Source organism: Epinephelus moara, chromosome 8 (assembly GCF_006386435.1).
Source record: "Epinephelus moara isolate mb chromosome 8, YSFRI_EMoa_1.0, whole genome shotgun sequence".
Lineage (NCBI taxonomy): Eukaryota > Metazoa > Chordata > Actinopteri > Perciformes > Serranidae > Epinephelus > Epinephelus moara.
Genome location: NC_065513.1, coordinates 7,584,577 through 7,603,942, shown reverse-complemented (window position 1 = coordinate 7,603,942; position 19,366 = coordinate 7,584,577). Strand labels below are relative to the sequence as shown.

General features: G+C 41.8%; 1 protein-coding gene across 1 annotated transcript in view; it reads left to right on the top strand.

Annotated features, from left to right (window-relative positions):
* Positions 1-19,366, top strand: part of LOC126394184 (collagen alpha-1(I) chain-like) — a 102,497-nt gene that overhangs the window by 54,638 nt on the left and 28,493 nt on the right. The window contains exons 7-20 of the mRNA XM_050050874.1: positions 1,544-1,701; positions 3,272-3,316; positions 6,860-6,979; positions 8,959-9,043; positions 11,099-11,137; positions 11,218-11,271; positions 11,602-11,709; positions 11,804-11,857; positions 13,841-13,894; positions 14,404-14,448; positions 15,821-15,874; positions 15,967-16,011; positions 16,286-16,330; positions 16,439-16,492. Of these exons, the coding sequence (XP_049906831.1) occupies positions 1,544-1,701; positions 3,272-3,316; positions 6,860-6,979; positions 8,959-9,043; positions 11,099-11,137; positions 11,218-11,271; positions 11,602-11,709; positions 11,804-11,857; positions 13,841-13,894; positions 14,404-14,448; positions 15,821-15,874; positions 15,967-16,011; positions 16,286-16,330; positions 16,439-16,492 (960 nt within the window). The remainder of the gene's footprint in view (positions 1-1,543; positions 1,702-3,271; positions 3,317-6,859; positions 6,980-8,958; positions 9,044-11,098; positions 11,138-11,217; positions 11,272-11,601; positions 11,710-11,803; positions 11,858-13,840; positions 13,895-14,403; positions 14,449-15,820; positions 15,875-15,966; positions 16,012-16,285; positions 16,331-16,438; positions 16,493-19,366) is intronic.

Genomic DNA, 19,366 nt, shown 5'->3' with positions numbered 1-19,366 from the left:
CTGTTATTATACACATATGATTATTGTCACACATGTATACTGCCAGATATTAATACATACTTTCAACATATTGTACCACAGTAGCCAGAACTATAACTATAATATTATTACTTTCATTAATGTTGTTGTAAGCTACTGTCATTACCGTCTGTCCTGCATCTCTCTCTCTCTCTCTGTCTCTCTTTCTGTCTCTCTGTCTCATCGTGTCATACGGATTACTGTTAATTTATTATGCTGATCTGTTCTGTACGACATCTATTGCACGTCTGTCCGTCCTGGAAGAGGGATCCCTCCTCAGTTGCTCTTCCTGAGGTTTCTACCGTTTTTTTTCCCCGTTAAAGGGGTTTTTTTGTTAACCATTTTTATTTTGAACTAAGTTCACAGTCCAAAAAATGAACTAGTTAATATTTAAGTCTTTTGGTTTTTTTTAAAGGTGCAGTATGCCATTCTGAAGGAAGCGCGTTGTTTGTTGAGTCTCATTCCCAGGTCATCAGATACCAATGCCTGGATAGGAACCTGGACCAACCCACCAACCCAAAGAGTTGTTCTTGTCTAATGACCTGGGAAGGGTACTCAACAGTCAACTGTCTTTGTCCAGAATTACACACTATACCTTTATGATAAAATAAAATCTTGTGATCAGCATTCACTCGCAGATATTTCCTAAGACTAGTCAGATGCTTCAACTCGATGTGTCAATTCAAATTTATAGCCAATGTGGCTGACATTTAGCCTAATTTTTCAGACCTGGTGGGCATACTTTGCATGTAAATGTGAGGGTTTTTTTTCCATTGGAATCTTGAGCTTACTGATTTGTTCATAAAAGTCCTTCAAATATTCACATGAATATTGGCATTGTCTGCCAGTGTTGTGTTGTGTTGTGTGTTGTGTCGGCATGCTGGGTGCTGTGGTTCCAAGCGTTGTGAACAACGCTCATGTTCAAGTTCATAAGTTGCAAACCGATGCATCCATTTGAACATTCACCAAAACTATGAGGATGGTTAATGAACATACTCTTTTAGTGCATTCACGTACAACACTGCTGGGAACAGTTCTCTGTGGACTATAAATTTGCAGGTGGCTTGCCAATCTGACCAGGGCTTGTTGGGATACCTAGTTGTAGATGAAATTGGGTGGACTGGCAGAAGCACTGGGCTTTCAGCTGGTGGGTTCCTTGTTTAAATGTTCGATTCAATTTTGTCAAAGTATGGGCAGAGGAAGTGTGTAGAGTGTGTCCTCACGTTGCCTCTGTTTATAGTCTCCCCTTTAATACAGAGAGACAGTTTACTGTACAGTCATTCAGTATTTACTGAACATTCTGGGTCCTTATACTTGATTTTCTTGGCAACGCTGACACTGAGTCAATGAGAAGAGAGCAAGGTCTTTAATTACAGTGAATGTAAGGGATGTTATACAACCTTCCTACTGCTGCGTCTAATTATCAGCCTGCTCTTCTTTGCTTTCTGTTTTCCAGAATTACACATATAATGCTGTTGAAGAAACAACCGTGTGAGTTCAGTTTCTTTTCTTTCCCTCCTCTCAGGATCACCTGTCAGAGGGAGACCCTATAGACTCCACCCGTCAAGATGCTGCCACCCAAAGTCATGGCTTTGAACTTGTTGATGAACCTCACATCATGTTGGCCACTAACAATGAAGACAGAAGAGCTCATGGCATTGAATCCATTCCAAGCATCCAAATGTTAGATGAAAATATCATCCAAAAAAGTGCAGCAGACACAGCAGTGTATGTTGTAGCGGATGTAACTTCACCTGATTCACTGACACACATGGAGAAATCCAATGTCACTTTACCGATGGATGAGAACATGTTACCATCAGTGGTGTCAAAGGGACACTGGGAGACGAACAGCTATTACCGTCTTTTAAGAAACAAGGAAGGGCAGCATTCCAGTCTGAAGCACATGGATTCACTGCCATCTGTACCTGCAACAGGAACAGGGAACATCGTCTATGGATCTGACCAGAGAATGTACCGAATCTACAAAGGTGCTTCTGGTCCAACTGGACCACAGGGAAGAAGAGTAAGCATCTCTCTAGGATGAAGTTAATTAGACAAACATTAGTCTGGGGCTACAACTGAGTTCCTAAACCATTATGACTATTTTGCTGTTGATTTAGTCTTCATTTCTGACTTCAAATATCCAAGATGGCGATGGCCAGAATGCCAGACTTGAGGCTTCAGAACAGGAGTCAACAACCAATCAGTGACATCACAGTGGCTATCTCCATTATTTTATACAGTCTATGGGTTAGCCTAGCTTAGCATAAAGACAGGAAGCAGAGGGAAACAGCTACCAGCACATTTAAAGCTCACTAATTAACATGTATCTCATTTGTTTAACCCACAGTCAAGCAGAATAAGGAAACAACATTTTGTGTTGTATTCAGTTTATCCTTCTACTGTGCACTTAAGTGCAGTCTCCTTGGTAGAGGTCTTCACAGGCTTGATGGTACAGAAGCTGGACACCTTGATGTGCAAAGTTATGTTGTTTGCCAAAAAAATAAACGTTTCAGAGTGTAACTTCTAATCCACAAATTTCTGTGTTTATGCAGATGCATTTTGTAAATCAGAGTGCTTTGGCCAAAGGTTTTGGAAGCCATTGTTTTTATAGATGCTTCCAGTCTTTATCAGGCTAACCAGACTCCTCTTCCTGCTCCACGCAGCACTGACATTGATAATAATTTTCCTATTCATATCGCACTTAGCATACTTCTGTCTGAATTATTTTTTTGTAATCTTTCAACCTCTTTAAGAACTCTAAAGGGGCTGTAAACCTCACTCTGGGATCCACTCTTTAAAGAAACCTCCAAGATCACTTTAGGAAACCTCCAACACAGATATAGCTTTTGTCTCTGGTGGTACTAAAATATCAGCAGCGGTACAAACTGTTTCTTTTTTCAATACAGCAAGTTTCCGCAGAGCGGCTTATGTAATTCCCCAAATTACCTCTCTTTGATGGCCGTATATTTTGGCTGTAAGTGGAGGTTATGGTTATTTTGTGCAAACAGTGTGGTTGCATCAGCCCACGTGAAATTGACTCATACTGGTTTTTATTCAACTTGTAAAATTGCAGGGTAGGGAGATTGCTTTCAAAACATATTGCATTAATAAGGTCTTGGAGAGACCATGTGACCTTTTCTTTGTAAGATCATCACACTGTAGATGATGCCAGACAGAAGGCCTGCCAGTGGTTGCCAAAAAGATGTACACGTGGTAAAAATAGCTCAATGCCTTTTTGTTGTTACAGGGATGTGCTGGGAGAGAAGGCTTTATTGGATTTAAAGGTGACAAGGTAAGATGTGCATGGGTTTAGTTTATCGTATAGAAAATGTAATCATGACATGCACGCAGCAGGTTTATGTAAATAACAGGTAAAAATCAGATCCTGAGGTTTGCGCCATATTGTTAACTCTGAAAACCTGCTTTATAGAAAAGGGCCCTGTTTTACTGCTATTACATGTAGGCATTGCAACAGGACCTCATAGGATGTCATTAATAATGACAGACAGCTACAAACAGGGTGATGGCCTACTATAGTGTGTATTTGTGTGTATAGTTAGTGTGCTGCTGCTAAGTTTTTACTCACATGTAAAGGTGCACACAAGCGTAACACACCTCTGCTATAAAGTTACAGTTGGTAACTTTTATGAAAATAGCTTTATGTTAAATTTGCTGAATCTCTGAAAAATGTTAAGGACTCTTGTTTTCTTCTTAAGTATGACATTAAAGGCTTAATTCCTCCATAGCTGAGGCACAAATTCCCTTAAAAGGTTTCCTTAGTTAAAGAAAAATGTTAACTCATTTACAGCGATAAAAGCTTCCATGGAGATTGTTTGTTTGCTTGGACTCACGTTGTGATGCCTGTTATCGTCTCACAGTGTTGTCTTTTAGAGGTAAAGAAAACAAGGAAACAATATTGGTCAAAGAAGGAAAAGATTATACTTCTGGAGAAACACAATCATAGAAAGCACATCCTACAAAGTAAATTGGATCCCTAAATACAGAAAACAGAAAATGATAATTATAATGAGATATTGCAGTCAAATCAAAATCAAAAGGGTATCCATTGGGTTCTCCTGGTCGCACTACACTCTTCTTGGGGTGTGTTAGTTCAAACTCATGTTGCAGTTAGGACAGAGTCTGAGGTACCTTAAGTTTTTTTTTTTTTTTTTTTTAACTTTGCTTTGGTTGCTAAGGTCTTTTGTGCAATGGTTTAGGGATTCCTTAAGTATAAGGCCAAGACAAGCTTGTGCAACCGATTTTATTTTAAGGAAACCTTAACTAGGACTTAAAGGAAAATCTTAACCCAATGTATTTTGTACAATCGGCCCCAGGTTCCATCTCCCTGTCCTTGTGTTTTTAATGGCATTTGCTAGAATCTACAGTGACCCAAATAAAACACCCAATCAGAGCTGAGGAGTCATGTCAATCACTGCTCGTGAACTGCGGTCAGGCTGTCAAACGAGCAGCGCTGGCAGCACTGGTCACATATGAATCTGTTACTGCATTGCCTATTTCTCACCTCGGATGTTTTCAGAAACATATTTTAGTGTACTGTTTAGCTGTAAAATGAGAAGGTTTGCTCTGGCCGGTGGGAGGGGCTTAGTTTTTAGCTCAATTGTTTCCAACATGGCAGCCAGGTAGAAACTCTCATTTTACAGCTGAACAGTGCATTAAAATATGTTTCTGAAAATATTTGAGGAGAGAAATAGGTAATGCAGTAACAGAATCCACTGTCAGTGTTCCTTAACCACAAAATATGATGCACGAAGTGCCCTTCTGTGTTGGTTTTGGACGGACTGTGTCTCAATTGATGCCTCTTAAGCCCAGTTCAGAACAAAGATTCGTGACAAGAAGAAACCGTTTTAGAACGTTGCAGAGAAAAGTTGCAGTGGTGTGAACTGCTGGTCTGAGCTCGACTCAAGCTGGCCGAAAATGTCATCTGCGACTCAGCTGGTCAAATCAGCAGCGGCTGCTTTTAGAACATAAAGCATGTCACCTGTTGCTACAGGTGCAATCAGCTTGTAGTGAAGTCTGCTGGTCAAGTCAAAATGACCACAGACGATGTGTTCACACAGGTGCCCTGCCACCGCTCAGCCCTCTTTTTCTGTCTTCACATTGCGACGGTATCGGACAGCAGGTTGCTGCTGCTGCTGCTGCTCACTGTATGTGCTCATGCATACGTTTATTTCTTTAAGTTTAGGCAACAAAAGTCCCTGGTTAGGTTTAGATAAAAGCATCATTGTTTGGCTTAACATAAGTACGGTTCTTTCTAAGATAGTGTAACATCATGTGACAGATGTCACTAGTGTAGCATGCTACAAATACTAGCACATTGTATTGTTTTTAAAATATTCAGAGAAAGCTGCTGCTCAGTGCTTATCATAACACTAGAGTGTCTTCTGATGTCTTCAGTTTCTGATGCCAATATCCATCGACAGAGTGTATTTGATAAGTTTGGTTTTGTCCGGTGATGTCAGAAATAGCCGCTGTCTGATGCATATCATACTGCTGCAAAAGGTGCCTCTGTCTATCTGTATCTGACACTGAAATGCTTGACAAAGCAACAGTATTTGACGAGCTGGGAGTGAGAACGGGCTGTTTGACCCCAGTTTACCAGTGGTGGTGGACATAATTGACAGCTCCGTGACAGAGTCCTCGGCTCTGACTGGTTGTTTTGTTCATGTTTGGTAATACCGTTAGAAGCACTACAAGGAGGAGGAGAATGATTTGTTTCCCAGTTGATCTCTCTCCTTCAGTGCTGTGTGAATATAGTGACTGAGCCAGTATGACAAAAAGTTATTTTTAAAAAAGTTACCGACATCAGCTTTAAGCCATTTTTATTTTCTAATGCACAAGGGAGAATCCCAGCTCTCATGCTGACCCGCATATATGTTACCACGGTTACCAAGTGTTCAGTTGTAATAATTTACATTACTCATACAAATCAGTTGGGAAAGCTTTTATGACATTTCACATGATAAGCAGGTGGATATAATTGTAGTTTAGATTTTGAATCCAGCTTAAATCCCCTATCTCCTCTCAAAAAGTCCTGTTTAGTCTGCTTTGCTTTTACACCGTTACCAAACTGTAGCAGACGTCCTTTGAACCTGGCCCACTTTTTCAAGTGGTATCAGTCCAGTTGTTTTGTCATCAGGATTTTGAATAACAGTTTTAACATCAGCTAAAACAAAGTGAACCAAACAAGCGAATGAATGAGAATTCATTTGAATCACCCCAGTAAGACAGTCTTGCACATTGATGTTTCAAATTTCAAATTTATTTATTAGGACAAAAGCTTTTGAGGTGTGAAATCTCATTTTTAAGGGAGTCCCAGCTTACATATACTTAAGTATATACTTATATAATTACTGCAAAACAATCGAGGAGTGACAGAATCCCAGCTGCCATTCTAATGTTTATTCACTGTTAAATCAACGTGGCTAAATCCCTGTTGACTTATGTTTAGAATTTGAAAGGTGAATCAACGTTGATTTTGAAATGTTGTTTCACTGTTGTTTCATAAACTTTAAACATTGTGGCAAAATTGTTTCAACATTGAAACCGATCTGTCTGAAATTTCAATGTTGATTTATGATAATTTTCCTAACCTTTTTACAACCATCAGAATTAAATGTTGTTTTAATGTTGAAACAGCAACTGAGAAAATTCCCACCACATTTCAGTGTTGAAGGTCGGTCGTGTCACAGCTGGGACCTCAGCTTATTGTCAATAGTTAGTAAAGGTAATTTTGCTTTAACTGTGAAAGGTTGATATCTTTTATCATTTTTCTGTGTTTGACTTACTGGCAATCCTTTGGTCTTTTCTCCTCAAGGGCTCTCAAGGTATTCCAGGCCTGGATGGAAGAAGAGGGCATCCAGGGCCTTCAGGACCTCCAGGACTTCCCACTCTCTACCTATGGAGGGACACTGAGGAGGACTGGGCTGCTTTCAGGGTAAATCTAAATGCAAACACCCACACCATAATCCAGCTGGAACCGTACTGAACCCATGAGGATTTGGACCACACTCGAGCACCACCAGTACAGAGTGCTCAATGTCCTTTTTAGTTCATTTGTTCTCTTGAGGTTTTCTCAGACCAGCGTCCTCACTGTCCTCACTGTCCTCACTGTCCTCACCACACTTTGTCTATTCCTGACTGTTAATGTCACCCTGTTTTAATACCACAGTGTTCCTAGGCAGCTTCCTGTGACTGGAAAAACATGTTTAGTTAATATAGCAACCATAAGCATCAGAATGCCAATGCCACAGTGGCAGCAGTCTATAGATGGGACACAGCTTTGACGCTCCCACTTACTATAGCTAATGTCTCCATAAAAAGCTTTATGTCCTAAATTCAGCCTCAATAATAAGACATTTTATATTCAAACTAGAATTACTTTCTTGTGGTTGTATGCCTCTGCCAACCAGTAAAGTTGCAGTTCCATGTCTGCCAAGATTTATATGTAGCCATAACATAGGACAATGCTTCAAATATGGATGCTGCTGCAAAAGAAACTACAAATTCTAAAACACAGATGCTTCACACACATTTTCAACCAGACAGCAAAGAAGATTTATACAATCAGCTCAGTTTCATGGTTTGTGTCACCAATCTAGAATTGACCATATGTCTCCTTTTCTGTTCCTGAGTTAGGGCATTGAATAATGACCAGAAAATTATCATGTCAGTTGAGTTGACCTTTGACCTTTTGGATGTAAAATCTCATCACTTAATCATTTTATCCTATTTGATATTTGTCAGAAATTCTGTCATAATTAGTGTATGAATTTTTGAGTTATGGCCCTAAACATGTTTTGTGAGGTCACGGTAACTTTTGACCACTAAAATCTAATCAGTCTGTTTTTGAATCCAAGTGGACGTTTGTGCCATATTTGTAGAAACTGCCTCAAAGTGCTCCTGAGTAATTGTGCTAGTGAGAATAAGACGGACGCGAAGTCGCATCAACCAATGACCTTTGACCACCAAAATCTGATCAGTTCATCCTTGAATCTAGTCAATGTTTGTTCCAAAATTGAGGAAATGCCTGAAAATAATGATAAAAGCACAATAAAAAACACATCCGCTCTTTAAAGGGAAGAGATGAGCCACGTTTGTGTACTTGTAAATCCAATTGTTAAATGTTCTGTAAGTGAGAAGAAAATACCAGCTTCAATGCTACATCTCCAACACTCATTTTCATCCACAAGCCCCAAGTTTAACTGATTTTTAATGACAATTCTGAGTCATAAACTGACCACCTTACATCAGTCACCATATTTTTTCATATATCCTCTCCTACATTGAATTCAGATCATTGGTCCACTACCACTGGTCATGATAATGTGGTATACAGCAAAGTCATTTTTGAGATCTGGGAGCATGGTGGCGTCGCTCTGACAATGCCAGCTGGAGTAATAAAAGCACGAGCAATCACACGATCAGAGAAAACAGAATATGCACCCTGTTACTAGATTTTCTAAACCCCTTTATTTGGAGGTACAACCGAAAGTGAAGCACCCAAAATATCAGTCATAATCTTTCACTGCACAGGAGAACTATGCCTGCACAACTATGGTAAATGTCATGGGTCAAAGTTGAACCAGCAATTTATGACACTAAAACTCATGGCCCAAACTACAAAAATAAGACCCAAGATGTAATAAACTAGATTTATCCTTAGTTTTTTGTGAAAATGTGAGAATCAAATGAGTCATACAGTGTTTGTGCAGTGATTTTATATATATATTTCATGTAGGGCTGAGTAATCCTCTCCTGGTGTGTCAACAGTGTATTTAGATGGCCACAGCTCTCTGTGCTCTCACAGACTGTAATGAGAGCTGAAGTATCTGCCAAGCGCTATAGCTGGAACCCATCCAGATCTCATGCCTGGGTCAGGCCTTGAGCTTTGCTTTTGACCAACTATATGCGCAGGGTTGAGCTGTGTGTGAAAGGCCTCAGTGTTGATGCTCCCTCAGAGTACACTGGAGGCTCTGACTGCTCCATCCACAGAGACACAGTAAGACTTAAGGGAGGTCCAGACCTCTCTGCCAGTCTGAGCTTCACCTTGACAGGGTTGGCCAGCCTCCACTCATACCCCCGCTGTAGCACCGTAGCCAAGACAAATATGACCTGGAGCAGCAGAGCTGGGTGGTGTAATTAACCAGAAGGACTCCTGTGTGCTGGAGTTTACGGCATGTCTCTTGACTCTTAGAGTTCAGCTTTGTGCCGTATCGCTTAACAACCATCAGAGCACTACAAGACACACCGCATGGACCTCTCAACACTTTGTCACATGCTCATGTCTTTTGGCTGTTACAAGTGTTACATGACATGAAAGGTGAGAGCCAAGTCTACCAACAGTGCTCAAGCAGCTGTGTGCTCACTCTCAGCTGTGCTACTTGAATGGCTGTCTTCTGAGTGCATGTATACTGCACAGTGTTCTGTACTGTTTGCCTTATGTAGGAACTTAAACTTGCAACAGGAAATAATTTTATCCATCTTGTTAGCTCAAATCAAATAAGACAGAAGAAGAGAACATCTCATCCTGCAATGGACAATGGAGACAACAGTTGCACCATTTTTGCTTTAAAGAATATTCTGGTCTCAGAAGTGTCTCTGATGGGAAATAATCTTCACAAGTCAAACCTTAAAGAGTAAAATTCAAGTGAACTGTCTCCTTAACAGCGCTACGTACGCTAGTGATGCAGCTACAGAGCTGCCAATGTTCGTCAGTCAGTCCACCCATAGAAGTATAATAAAGATGGATGATGTGACAGCTCCCCAAAAGTAGAGCCAAAACATCTGGATTGCCCCCTGGTGGCTGGCTGCAGTACAGGTCATAAACCCCTCCCCCTCAAGGCTAGCAGATAGGACATGAGTCAAACTAAAAGTACACGTCAAATACATTTCTCCTTAAGATGGTTTCTGTCATTTTTGGTAGTTCTTACCACAGTGCTGTATGTTCAAGTGTTATTTGATACTATAAAAGCGGGGTTTGACGTCATGATTGACAGCTTTGCATGCTCACTGGTGTGCTCACGATGGTGCTGCCTGTCGGACAGATGTATGGGTGAAAACTCAATACTGCGGAGATTGCTACTTTGCAGACTCCAAAATGACATCTCCAAGGCAGAATGACAGCAGCCGTATCTGGGATATTTTGGCTTCATTTTTGTACAGCAACCTCAGATGCAGCCTGCCTCCAGGCCCATGAGATCTGGCACTGAGTAGTCACAAGAGTAGCACCAAGTGCCCAACTTTGCGTTTTCCAGGCGCGTAAAGACACAGCATGTATACAGACCCTTATTCTGCCTCTGATTGGCTTACCCTGACATTCTTACCCTAACCACTCCCACTCCTCTTGCCTAAACCTCACCAACCCAACCAATGAATAAAATGAGTACTAGCTAGTCAGAGGGACAGTAGAGCAGGTCATGCCTTCACTATCCTAGGAAATGCAAAAATGCTAAAGGTCCAGTGTGTAGCATTTAGGATCTATTGGCAGGAATGGTATGATATTCTAATGAAACTATGCTTTCATTAGAGTCCACAGAGTCAGGGTCCACCGTGTTCCTCTACAGTAGCCCAGAATGAACAAACCAAACACTGGACCTAGACAGGGCTATTTCATGTCAGCTGCTTTACTTTTCCAATACTCTTGGCATGTGAATTTGCTTTACCTAGCAAAGACATGACCCGCCCTTCTCTCCCTTTAATTTGCCAGTACTTGTTGCTTTCATTGTTTGGGTTGTTTAGGTTTAGGCAAGAGGAGTGAGATTGTTAAGGGTTGGGGTATGAAGTAAGGCAATGCAGGGAAGGACATTTCTTTGATATCCTAGGAAATACACATCACGCTTGACACAAAGTAGAAGCTTAAGTTGGTTGCAATCTGCAACCTTACCACCAGATGTCACTAAATCCTACACACTGAGACTTTAAACTGTCTCAGTGACTAAATTTTTTACTTCCTTGATTACTGTCCCTTCAATTATAACCTTTACCATATTCATTGTATTAATGGCTCAATACTTGTATAATTTTCAATTCTAATTGTGATTGCTTCTTTTTTCAGACATCAGCCTTCTATCAGATGCTCAGAGCTGGCTGGCCAGTGAGTAGCTCAGCTTTTAGATCTGATCTAAGATACTCAATCAGAGTAAGTCACTGATTTATATTTCTGTTACTCTTAAGGTGAAGCCTGGCCCACCTGGACCCATGGGTGAAATGGGCAAACCTGGCCCTCCAGTGAGTTGAACATCCATTGGGCTTACATAAGTAATTGAGCATGATGAAGTTGACCTTGATTTTATTCTTTCACCTTTTTTGCCTGTCCTCTTTTTCTTCCCCATTTTTGACCCTGATTTATCTTGTCATAGTTGTATAAATGAAAGTATTTTTAAGGTTGTTATTAAAATGTATTCATCATTAAGGGTATTCCTGGAAATCCAGGAACAAGAGGGATACCAGGACAGAGAGGAGACATGGTAAATGTTGAAACTTAAAAACCTTTCTCTAACATCAGTTGCTGCATCATAACTGATGACCTAATATCAAGTGATTGTATGTGTGTAATAGGGTTACCTTGGGCCAAAGGGCGCCCCCGGCAAGACAGGGAGGTGGGGCAGGAGTGGCAGCCAAGGACTGGATGGACATCGTGGATCACCAGGACTACCAGGGCTGCGGGTGAGAACTACCAGTGCTCACACTTTAAGAATGTGCCACTCATGATAAGTCTGCATCATTTGGTTACATTTTAAGTTGTTTTTTTTTCCATCAGGGGCCCAGAGGATTTAAAGGAGAGGGGGCTTCACCAGGGGAGAAAGGTGATCAGGTGAGTGTCTGAGCATGGAGACGAAATGCTGGTCCTTGGTAAACTGTTGACTGTGGTCCCCCAGGCTCATCTAAGAAATCTATATAGCAAAGACAATGCTAAGTAAAGGGAATCTGTACAACAGATCAGACATGATATCGAATAACTCACCCATCTCCCCTGCAGAGCAGATAAAGTGTAACAAGCTGGGGACTATTGCAGGGCTAGCACAGAGACAGATAACCATTCATGCTCACATTCACACCTACGGTCAATTTAGAATCACCAATTAACCTATCCTGCATGTTTTTGGATTGTGGGAAGATGCTGGAGTACCCAGAGAAAACCCACGCTGACACGGGAAGAACATGCAAATTCCGCTCAGAAGGGCTCTCCCATCCTTGAGTTCGAACCCAGAGCCTGCTTGCTGTGAGGCGACAGTGCTAACCACTGCGACACCATGCCGCCAATGTAAAGTAGTATTAGCAAAAATTAATAAAAGATCAATGTTTTTTTTTTTCCTTCCCCCTATTTGTGGCACCCCCTATGGATGAAGGCACCCTTAGCATTTGCCTATACTGCCTATGCCACGGGCCAGCACTGTAAGGCTGGGCCATGTGAAAATGCTAAACGGCTTGTAATTTGAAAAGATGACTTTTAATTTCAAACAGGAAGTGGCAGCATTCACTCAATCATGGACTTTTGCCCTGACAGTGCTGGACTAGCTGTTACGGTCAAGCCAAAACAACTATGTAAATGTACAGTATGTTAAGAAGAACAATACACTAAGACACAGTCACACAGCAGAAGGGACCTGCTTTCTCTGGAGCTGTACCCACTCATCATTTATACAACCCTCCCCTCACATGAGCACCCAAATCCTGCATGCTCGTAGTTTGTATGTAAAGGGCATATGCACTGTTTCCCAATATCATACATATTCAGCAGATACAAACAGATACATCGGCTGGACTGATTTAGTGATATGGCATTTTAATATACTTTTACTTTACTGACAACATCACAACAACTCAACAGTAACTTAGCCACCTTGTTACCAGGTGTCTGATTTTTTTTGCACTGTGTATGTTTGGGCACTAGTTAATTTGTACTTTGTTTTCTCATTGATTAATGAAAACATTTATCAGTAAGTCAGTAGTATCCTGAAGACTTGTGCATATCCAAAGCCAGTCACTACTTCATTGTTCACCAGAGGTGAGACCAAGTCATTGTTTTGCAAGTCACAAGTAAGTCTCAAGTCCTTGCAGTCAAGAACCGAGTCAGACAGGGAAGTCCCAAATCATATTCTTTAGTTCTTTATCCTGCATTTTGATTGATTGCTCTCAGACTGGTTCAGACAAAGTGGATCTGGAGAATTAAGCATCAACTCACTGGAAATGACTAGTGTTGTTGTTAGTTGGTTTGGGAAATAAAGGGAAATGACATGATTTTTGACACAACTTTTTAAATAACATACTTTTTATTCTTTAGGTTTGTTGGAAGGTATCACATTATTTCAAGTCGAAACCCTTAAGTCCAAGTGAACTTACGAGTCATTGGTGTTAAAGTCTAAGTCAAGCTACAGTTGTTTTATATTTTTTTATTTTGTCATGTCGAGTCTCGAGTCTGATTCAAGTCCAAGTTCATTCATCCAGCAGCCACCTAAATGTTCCTGTACCCCATATCTCTGCAATGCATGATGTGTCACATATTTTTTGAGTGATGATTTTGAGTCCTCTATGTTGTGTATTACATTTTTACTAGACATTTAGACACACTACACAATGGTGAACACAAAACAGTATATATTTGAATGGAAAGTATAAAATTATTTCAGGCACAGCCTGGTATACTACTTTGATTCAATGATACTAAGTCAGAGCTTAAAGTCAACAACTTCCTGCTTTGGAGCTCATTATGTTTGCTCATGATATTTGTATTACGGAGCTTACTTAACCTGCATCAAGGGATGAAGTTTTGGTTTGTCTGTGTCCTGGACTGCAGGGTTTCCCCGGTGGGCCTGGACCAAGTGGAGACAGAGGGAGGACTGGAGAAAAGGTCAGTATAAAAAATTTGATTTATATAAATATCAGCCTCTTCTGCTGTGATCCTCTGTTCTTGTAGATGAGCTGCAGATGCCAGAGAAGTTTGACTACATCACCATCTAGTGGCTGGAAATAGGCCCTTACTTAAACCAAAGCTGCAGTATTTCAAACTATTACTGCCAGTGCATATGCTGTTACCACACCTACTTCTACTATTACTACTACTCCATTACTCTGTGTATATCAAATTTTCTCACAAGGCAACAATAATTCAATGTTTTGTATCTGGCATGAAATACTTCATACTCAATAAAAAATGCAAAATTGGGAATATGTTGATCATTTTATATCCCTGGGTAAAATCATCATGCTGCATTTTTCTATCTAACTTTAATCTCACTTCATAGAAAAAGTCATTTTAAACAACACAAAATATGGTTTCACCATTTCAACATATTTTAATGACATGTAACATGAAATATCATGGACCAATTGATTTTTCTCTGTCTGTCTGCCCTTCAGGGATATAAAGGGGAACCAGGAGAAGATGGACCTGTTGGCCCTCCTGTAAGACTAACAGCTAGTTGAAACTATTTAAAGGCCCTGACACATAAACTACTTCAAGGAACTAGTGGCAATGAAAGCCAACTGTTGCGTCACTTCACATCACCTGTGCCTCGGCCAAAGGGTTGCACATGAACACACCGCAAAGACTACATCCGATGGCCAACCAGCACATACATTCTGCACCTGCGTGAGATGAAATAACTCTTCACACCAGCAAATGGCAGTAGTCTGTAATCCTCATTCAAAAAGGGAAACCGGAAGACTGTTTGACGCTAGTTAGCCAGTTAGCACATTAACAACACAATCCAATGTTGAAAGACTATTTACCATGTGCTAGTGACCATATAACAAAAACCATGAGGAAATGTTTCTGTTAAAGGGCTCAATAGCTAAAGAAAAGTAATCTTACCTTATGTGACTAGTTTGTTTCGATCTTACTCCCGCTTGATTTTAGCTCTTTGTTTACTTCGCTCACTTTCGTTTCTCTTCCCTTGCATTGAGCTGAACGTGTCAATCAGAGTGATTTCATACACCAACGGGCTCTACTGTTGCCGTAGCCAAAGCCAATTCAACATGCCGACTGGACCAAAAAAAAAAAGCAGACAGGGGCTGACGAAGAGCAATGGTGCGGGACACACTTCAGCGACTAGGGCGACAGACCCTCACCAACATCCAAACACTGACCGACTGCTGATTGCTGGCTTGGTGTTTCAGGGCCTTAAATGGGCTTTCCACTGATTTTACACAGTTTACTTGTCATGGGAAGTTATGCTGAGAAAAAAAACCCTGATGATGTCATGCTTGACGTAATTGGTAGAGCTGGACACTTTACTAGACTTTCAGATAAAGTTGTATCTGTTTGACCAATGTTTAACTGCACAGCTTGAGTTTGTAATGACCGACCCACTGACAGGACTCTGTTAAATTAACTACCAACTGGTATACCGGCTAACTACCTATGTCTCTTATCAATAAATCATACTGTTAATTTATGAGGGTCGACTCTGGTTGGACAGGAAACCCCAATCGTTGAATCACTCCCATTGTGTTTAACTAGTGCACAATCTATTGTGTAACCCAGCCACCTATTTTTATAGCCAGTATAATGGTTTTTGTTGGTATGGTAGGTGTAACTTGGTCTCACAATGTCTTTAAGCTGAATGGGATGCCTTCAAAAGTTTTTTTTTGTTTGACCCACAGTCCAAACCCTAAAGATATTCATATAAAACACAGAAAATAGATGAGATCCAGGCTTTTAAAAAGCTGTGTCAATCAGTGGTGTAAATCAGTTCATGATGACTTTAATGGGTAAAACAATGACATAGATTAATAGGACTCGAAGTGTAATCTGACTGCTTTTTGTGCTTATCAGGGTTCATTAGGTAAAAGAGGCATTCAGGGGTTCCCTGGACCGCCAGGGCCAAAGGTAAGACATCTGTTATACTGTATTGCTCTGATTGTGTTTTTGTCCCCCACACTGAAATGATCTTATTGTGTTCATCTATCTTTTTCAATCAGGGAGACGCTGGACACGAAGGAGAAAAGGGTCCTCCAGGACCAGGGGTGAGGAATGCAGTAGTGTTTCTATTACCTTGCAGTGCTCATACAAGTGCTACCTGCTGCTGGTAAAGAGATGACAACAAACACTTATTTTCAGTTAAAATTTTCTAGGGTGCAGCAGGGGCAACAGGCGGTTTAGGACCACCCGGACTGAATGGGTCAGATGTGAGTTCATCTGGGGAGGCTTGCCCATGTTCCTTTAAATCATTTCAGTTTAAATCAGCAGGGTAAAATACAAGTATAAGTGCTTAGTGTGTTTTTTCTTTATCCTGTACAGGGGGATCGAGGTCCAACTGGTCCACGAGGTCGTAAAGGCCCTCCAGTATGTTTCCAATTCACCTATTAGGTTTATTTACAGTGCTATAAGAGACCTATGGATGGAGAATCAATGCAGCGGTGTCATTTTTTAATCTTACTGCATCTCTAACAGGGGCTGCCAGGATTAGCAGGAGAGACAGGCTCACCTGGACCTCACGGGACTCAGGTAAATTTAATTAGAGAATGACATTCTCAGATTCAGGAGGAGCAATGTGGATTCCATCCTGGTTGTGGAACAGTGGACCAGCTCGTTACCCTTGTGGGGCTGCTGGAGGGGTCGTGGGAGTTTACCCATCCAGTCTACATGTGCTTTCTGGACCTGGAGAAGGCTTACGACTGCTTCCCTCAAGGAATCTTGTGGGGGGAGGTATGGGGTACCGGGTCATTGCAACGAGCCATCCAGTCCCCGTATGACCAAAGTGAGAGCTGCGTCCACATACTTGGCATAGAGTCAAACACATTCTTGGTGGGTACTGGCCTCCGCCAGGGTTGTCCCTTGTCACTGATCCTATCTGTGTTATTCATAGACAGGATCACAAGGTGCTCCCTTCGGAAGGAGTCCGAAATGGGGACCCTTAGAATTGCGTCTCTGCTTTTAGCAGATGATGTGGTCTTGTTGGCTTCATTACACCGTGACTTCCAGAAGGCACTTGGCCAGTTTGCAACCGAGTGTGAAGTGGTTGGGATGAGAGTCAGCACCTCCAAATCTGAGGCCATGGTTCTCTGCTGGAAAACAGTGGATTGCCTCCTCGGAATTACTGCCTAAAGCGAGGGAGTTGCAGTATCTTTGGGCCTTATTGACGAGTGAGGGTAGAATGGAGCATGTGATGGATGGATTGATGCGGCATCTGCAGTGATGCGGGCATGGTGCTGGACTGTCGTGGTGAAGAGGGACCTGAGCCGGAAGGTGAAGCTTTCGATTTACTGGTCTATCTATATCACAACCCTCACCTATGGTCATGAGCTCTGGGTAGTGCTCAAAAGAATGAGATTGCGGATACAAGCCGCCATACGAGTTTCCTCTGTGGGGTGGCTGGGCTCAGCCTTAGGGACAGGCTGAGGAGCGCAGACGTCCAGAGGGAGCTTGGAGTAGAGCCGCTGCTCCTTTGTGTCGAAAGGCGTCAGTTGAGATGGTTCAGGCATCTGATCAGGATGCCCCTTGGGGACCTCCATTTAGAGGTAATCTGGGCACATCCCACTGGTAGGAGGCCCTGGGGTAGACCCAGAACGTGCCGCAGGGATTATATATCACATCTGGCCTGGGAACACCTTGGGGTCCTCCAGAGGAGCTGGAAAGTGTTGCTAGGGAGAGTTACAACTGGGGTGCTGCCCTGGATAAGCTGATGAAAATGGATGAATGAATGGCATAGTGCCAGTGGGAGTATTACAGGCTTTTAAGACAACTCACCCAGGACTTTGTGAAAATCCCACCGGCCAGTAAATATCCACTTGCCTTGTTTCTATGTAGAGATGGAAAGCCAGTGCCTTGTGGTTATGTCTTGCACCATAATGACATTGATTGTTTGAGTTTTATAGACCAAAAGCACACTCCTGTTGTTTTAGGGGAAATTATGCAATAGGACATTCCAGTTTTTACTTTTTTCTTTGAAATTTTCTTAATTAAAATTAATGAATAGAAAATCAAATTTGACATTTAAAACATGTTCAAGAATTTTTAAAACTATATCTGGTCATTAATACATTCACATAATTCACACATTTGGGGCGGCAGTAGCTCAGTCCATAGGGACTTGGGTTGGGAACCGGAGGGTCGCCTGTTCAAGTCCCCGTCCGGACCAAAAATATGGAGCGTGGACTGGTGGCTGGAGAGGTGCCAGTTCATCTCCTGGGCACCGCCGAGGTGCCCCTGAGCAAGGCACCGAACCCCCCAACCGCTCGGAGCGCCTGTCATAGGCAGCCCACCCTGACATCTCTCCACTTAGTGCATGTATAGGTCCAGTTTGTGCATGTGTGTGTTCGGACCTGTGTGTAATTGACAACAGAGTGAAAAATTGAATTTCCCCTCGGGGATTAATAAAGTATATAAAAAAAATTTTAAAAATTAAATTAAATTAAAAACTTCCTTCAGACTTTAATAGGGTCAGGATGCTTTTTTTGTATCCAATTTTTTCTTATCTTGATGCTTTTTACACGTTTGCATTTTCAGTTTGATACAATTTTCAGTCCTCAGATTTTCATTGTGACATTTCACTTATGGTAGAGTGAGATGTAAACTCTTCTTAAATATTTTTCTTCAATTTGTTATTACTTCCTTCATTTTCACTCTTTTATACATAATTTCACATCAAAACATAGAAAAATGTGTGCTCTCACACATAACGTAGCTATCGAAGCAACAGACATGCACATTTTGGTGCTGAGAGCCTCAAAGTGACAGGGCTCCCATGTAATATGAAAACAGAATTTTCATGAGGGAAGTAATAGAAGGGACTTTTCTAACCTACTTTAAAGGGATAGTGCACCCAAAAATGAAAATTCAGCCATTATCAACTCACCCATATGCCGACGGAGGCCCTGGTGAAGTTTTAAGCCTGATTTATGGTCCTGCGGCGTACCTACGACGTACATACGTCGTTGCCGTGACGCCGTCGTGAACCCTTCGAACTTCTCCGTCACTCCATTTCGTCGCGGTGCAATTCACTGCCAGAGCGGTAGGCGTCTCTAGTTGATTCTTTGTTTAGCTTCCGGCTTTTCCGGTCACAGAGAAATGAACGCGGAGCACGGACAGACGGCTCCATCCGTATCCGTATCCGTATTGAATGTTGAGCATAAATGGGCCTTAATACTGCAACATCTACATCGCAACAGAAGATGTTTAAAGATGGCGGGGATGGCGAAATCTGCAAATACGGAACTGGAAATGCGTTGCTACCAAGCAAACCAATCACAGCCCTCTCGGTCTGCGCTGGGTCTGCGTCGCCTCGACGTGTAGTTACATTTTTGGGGAGGTGCACGTCAGGCTACGCCGGGGGCTACGGCGAGCCTTCTGCGTAGCCACGTACCCTACGACGTAGCGACG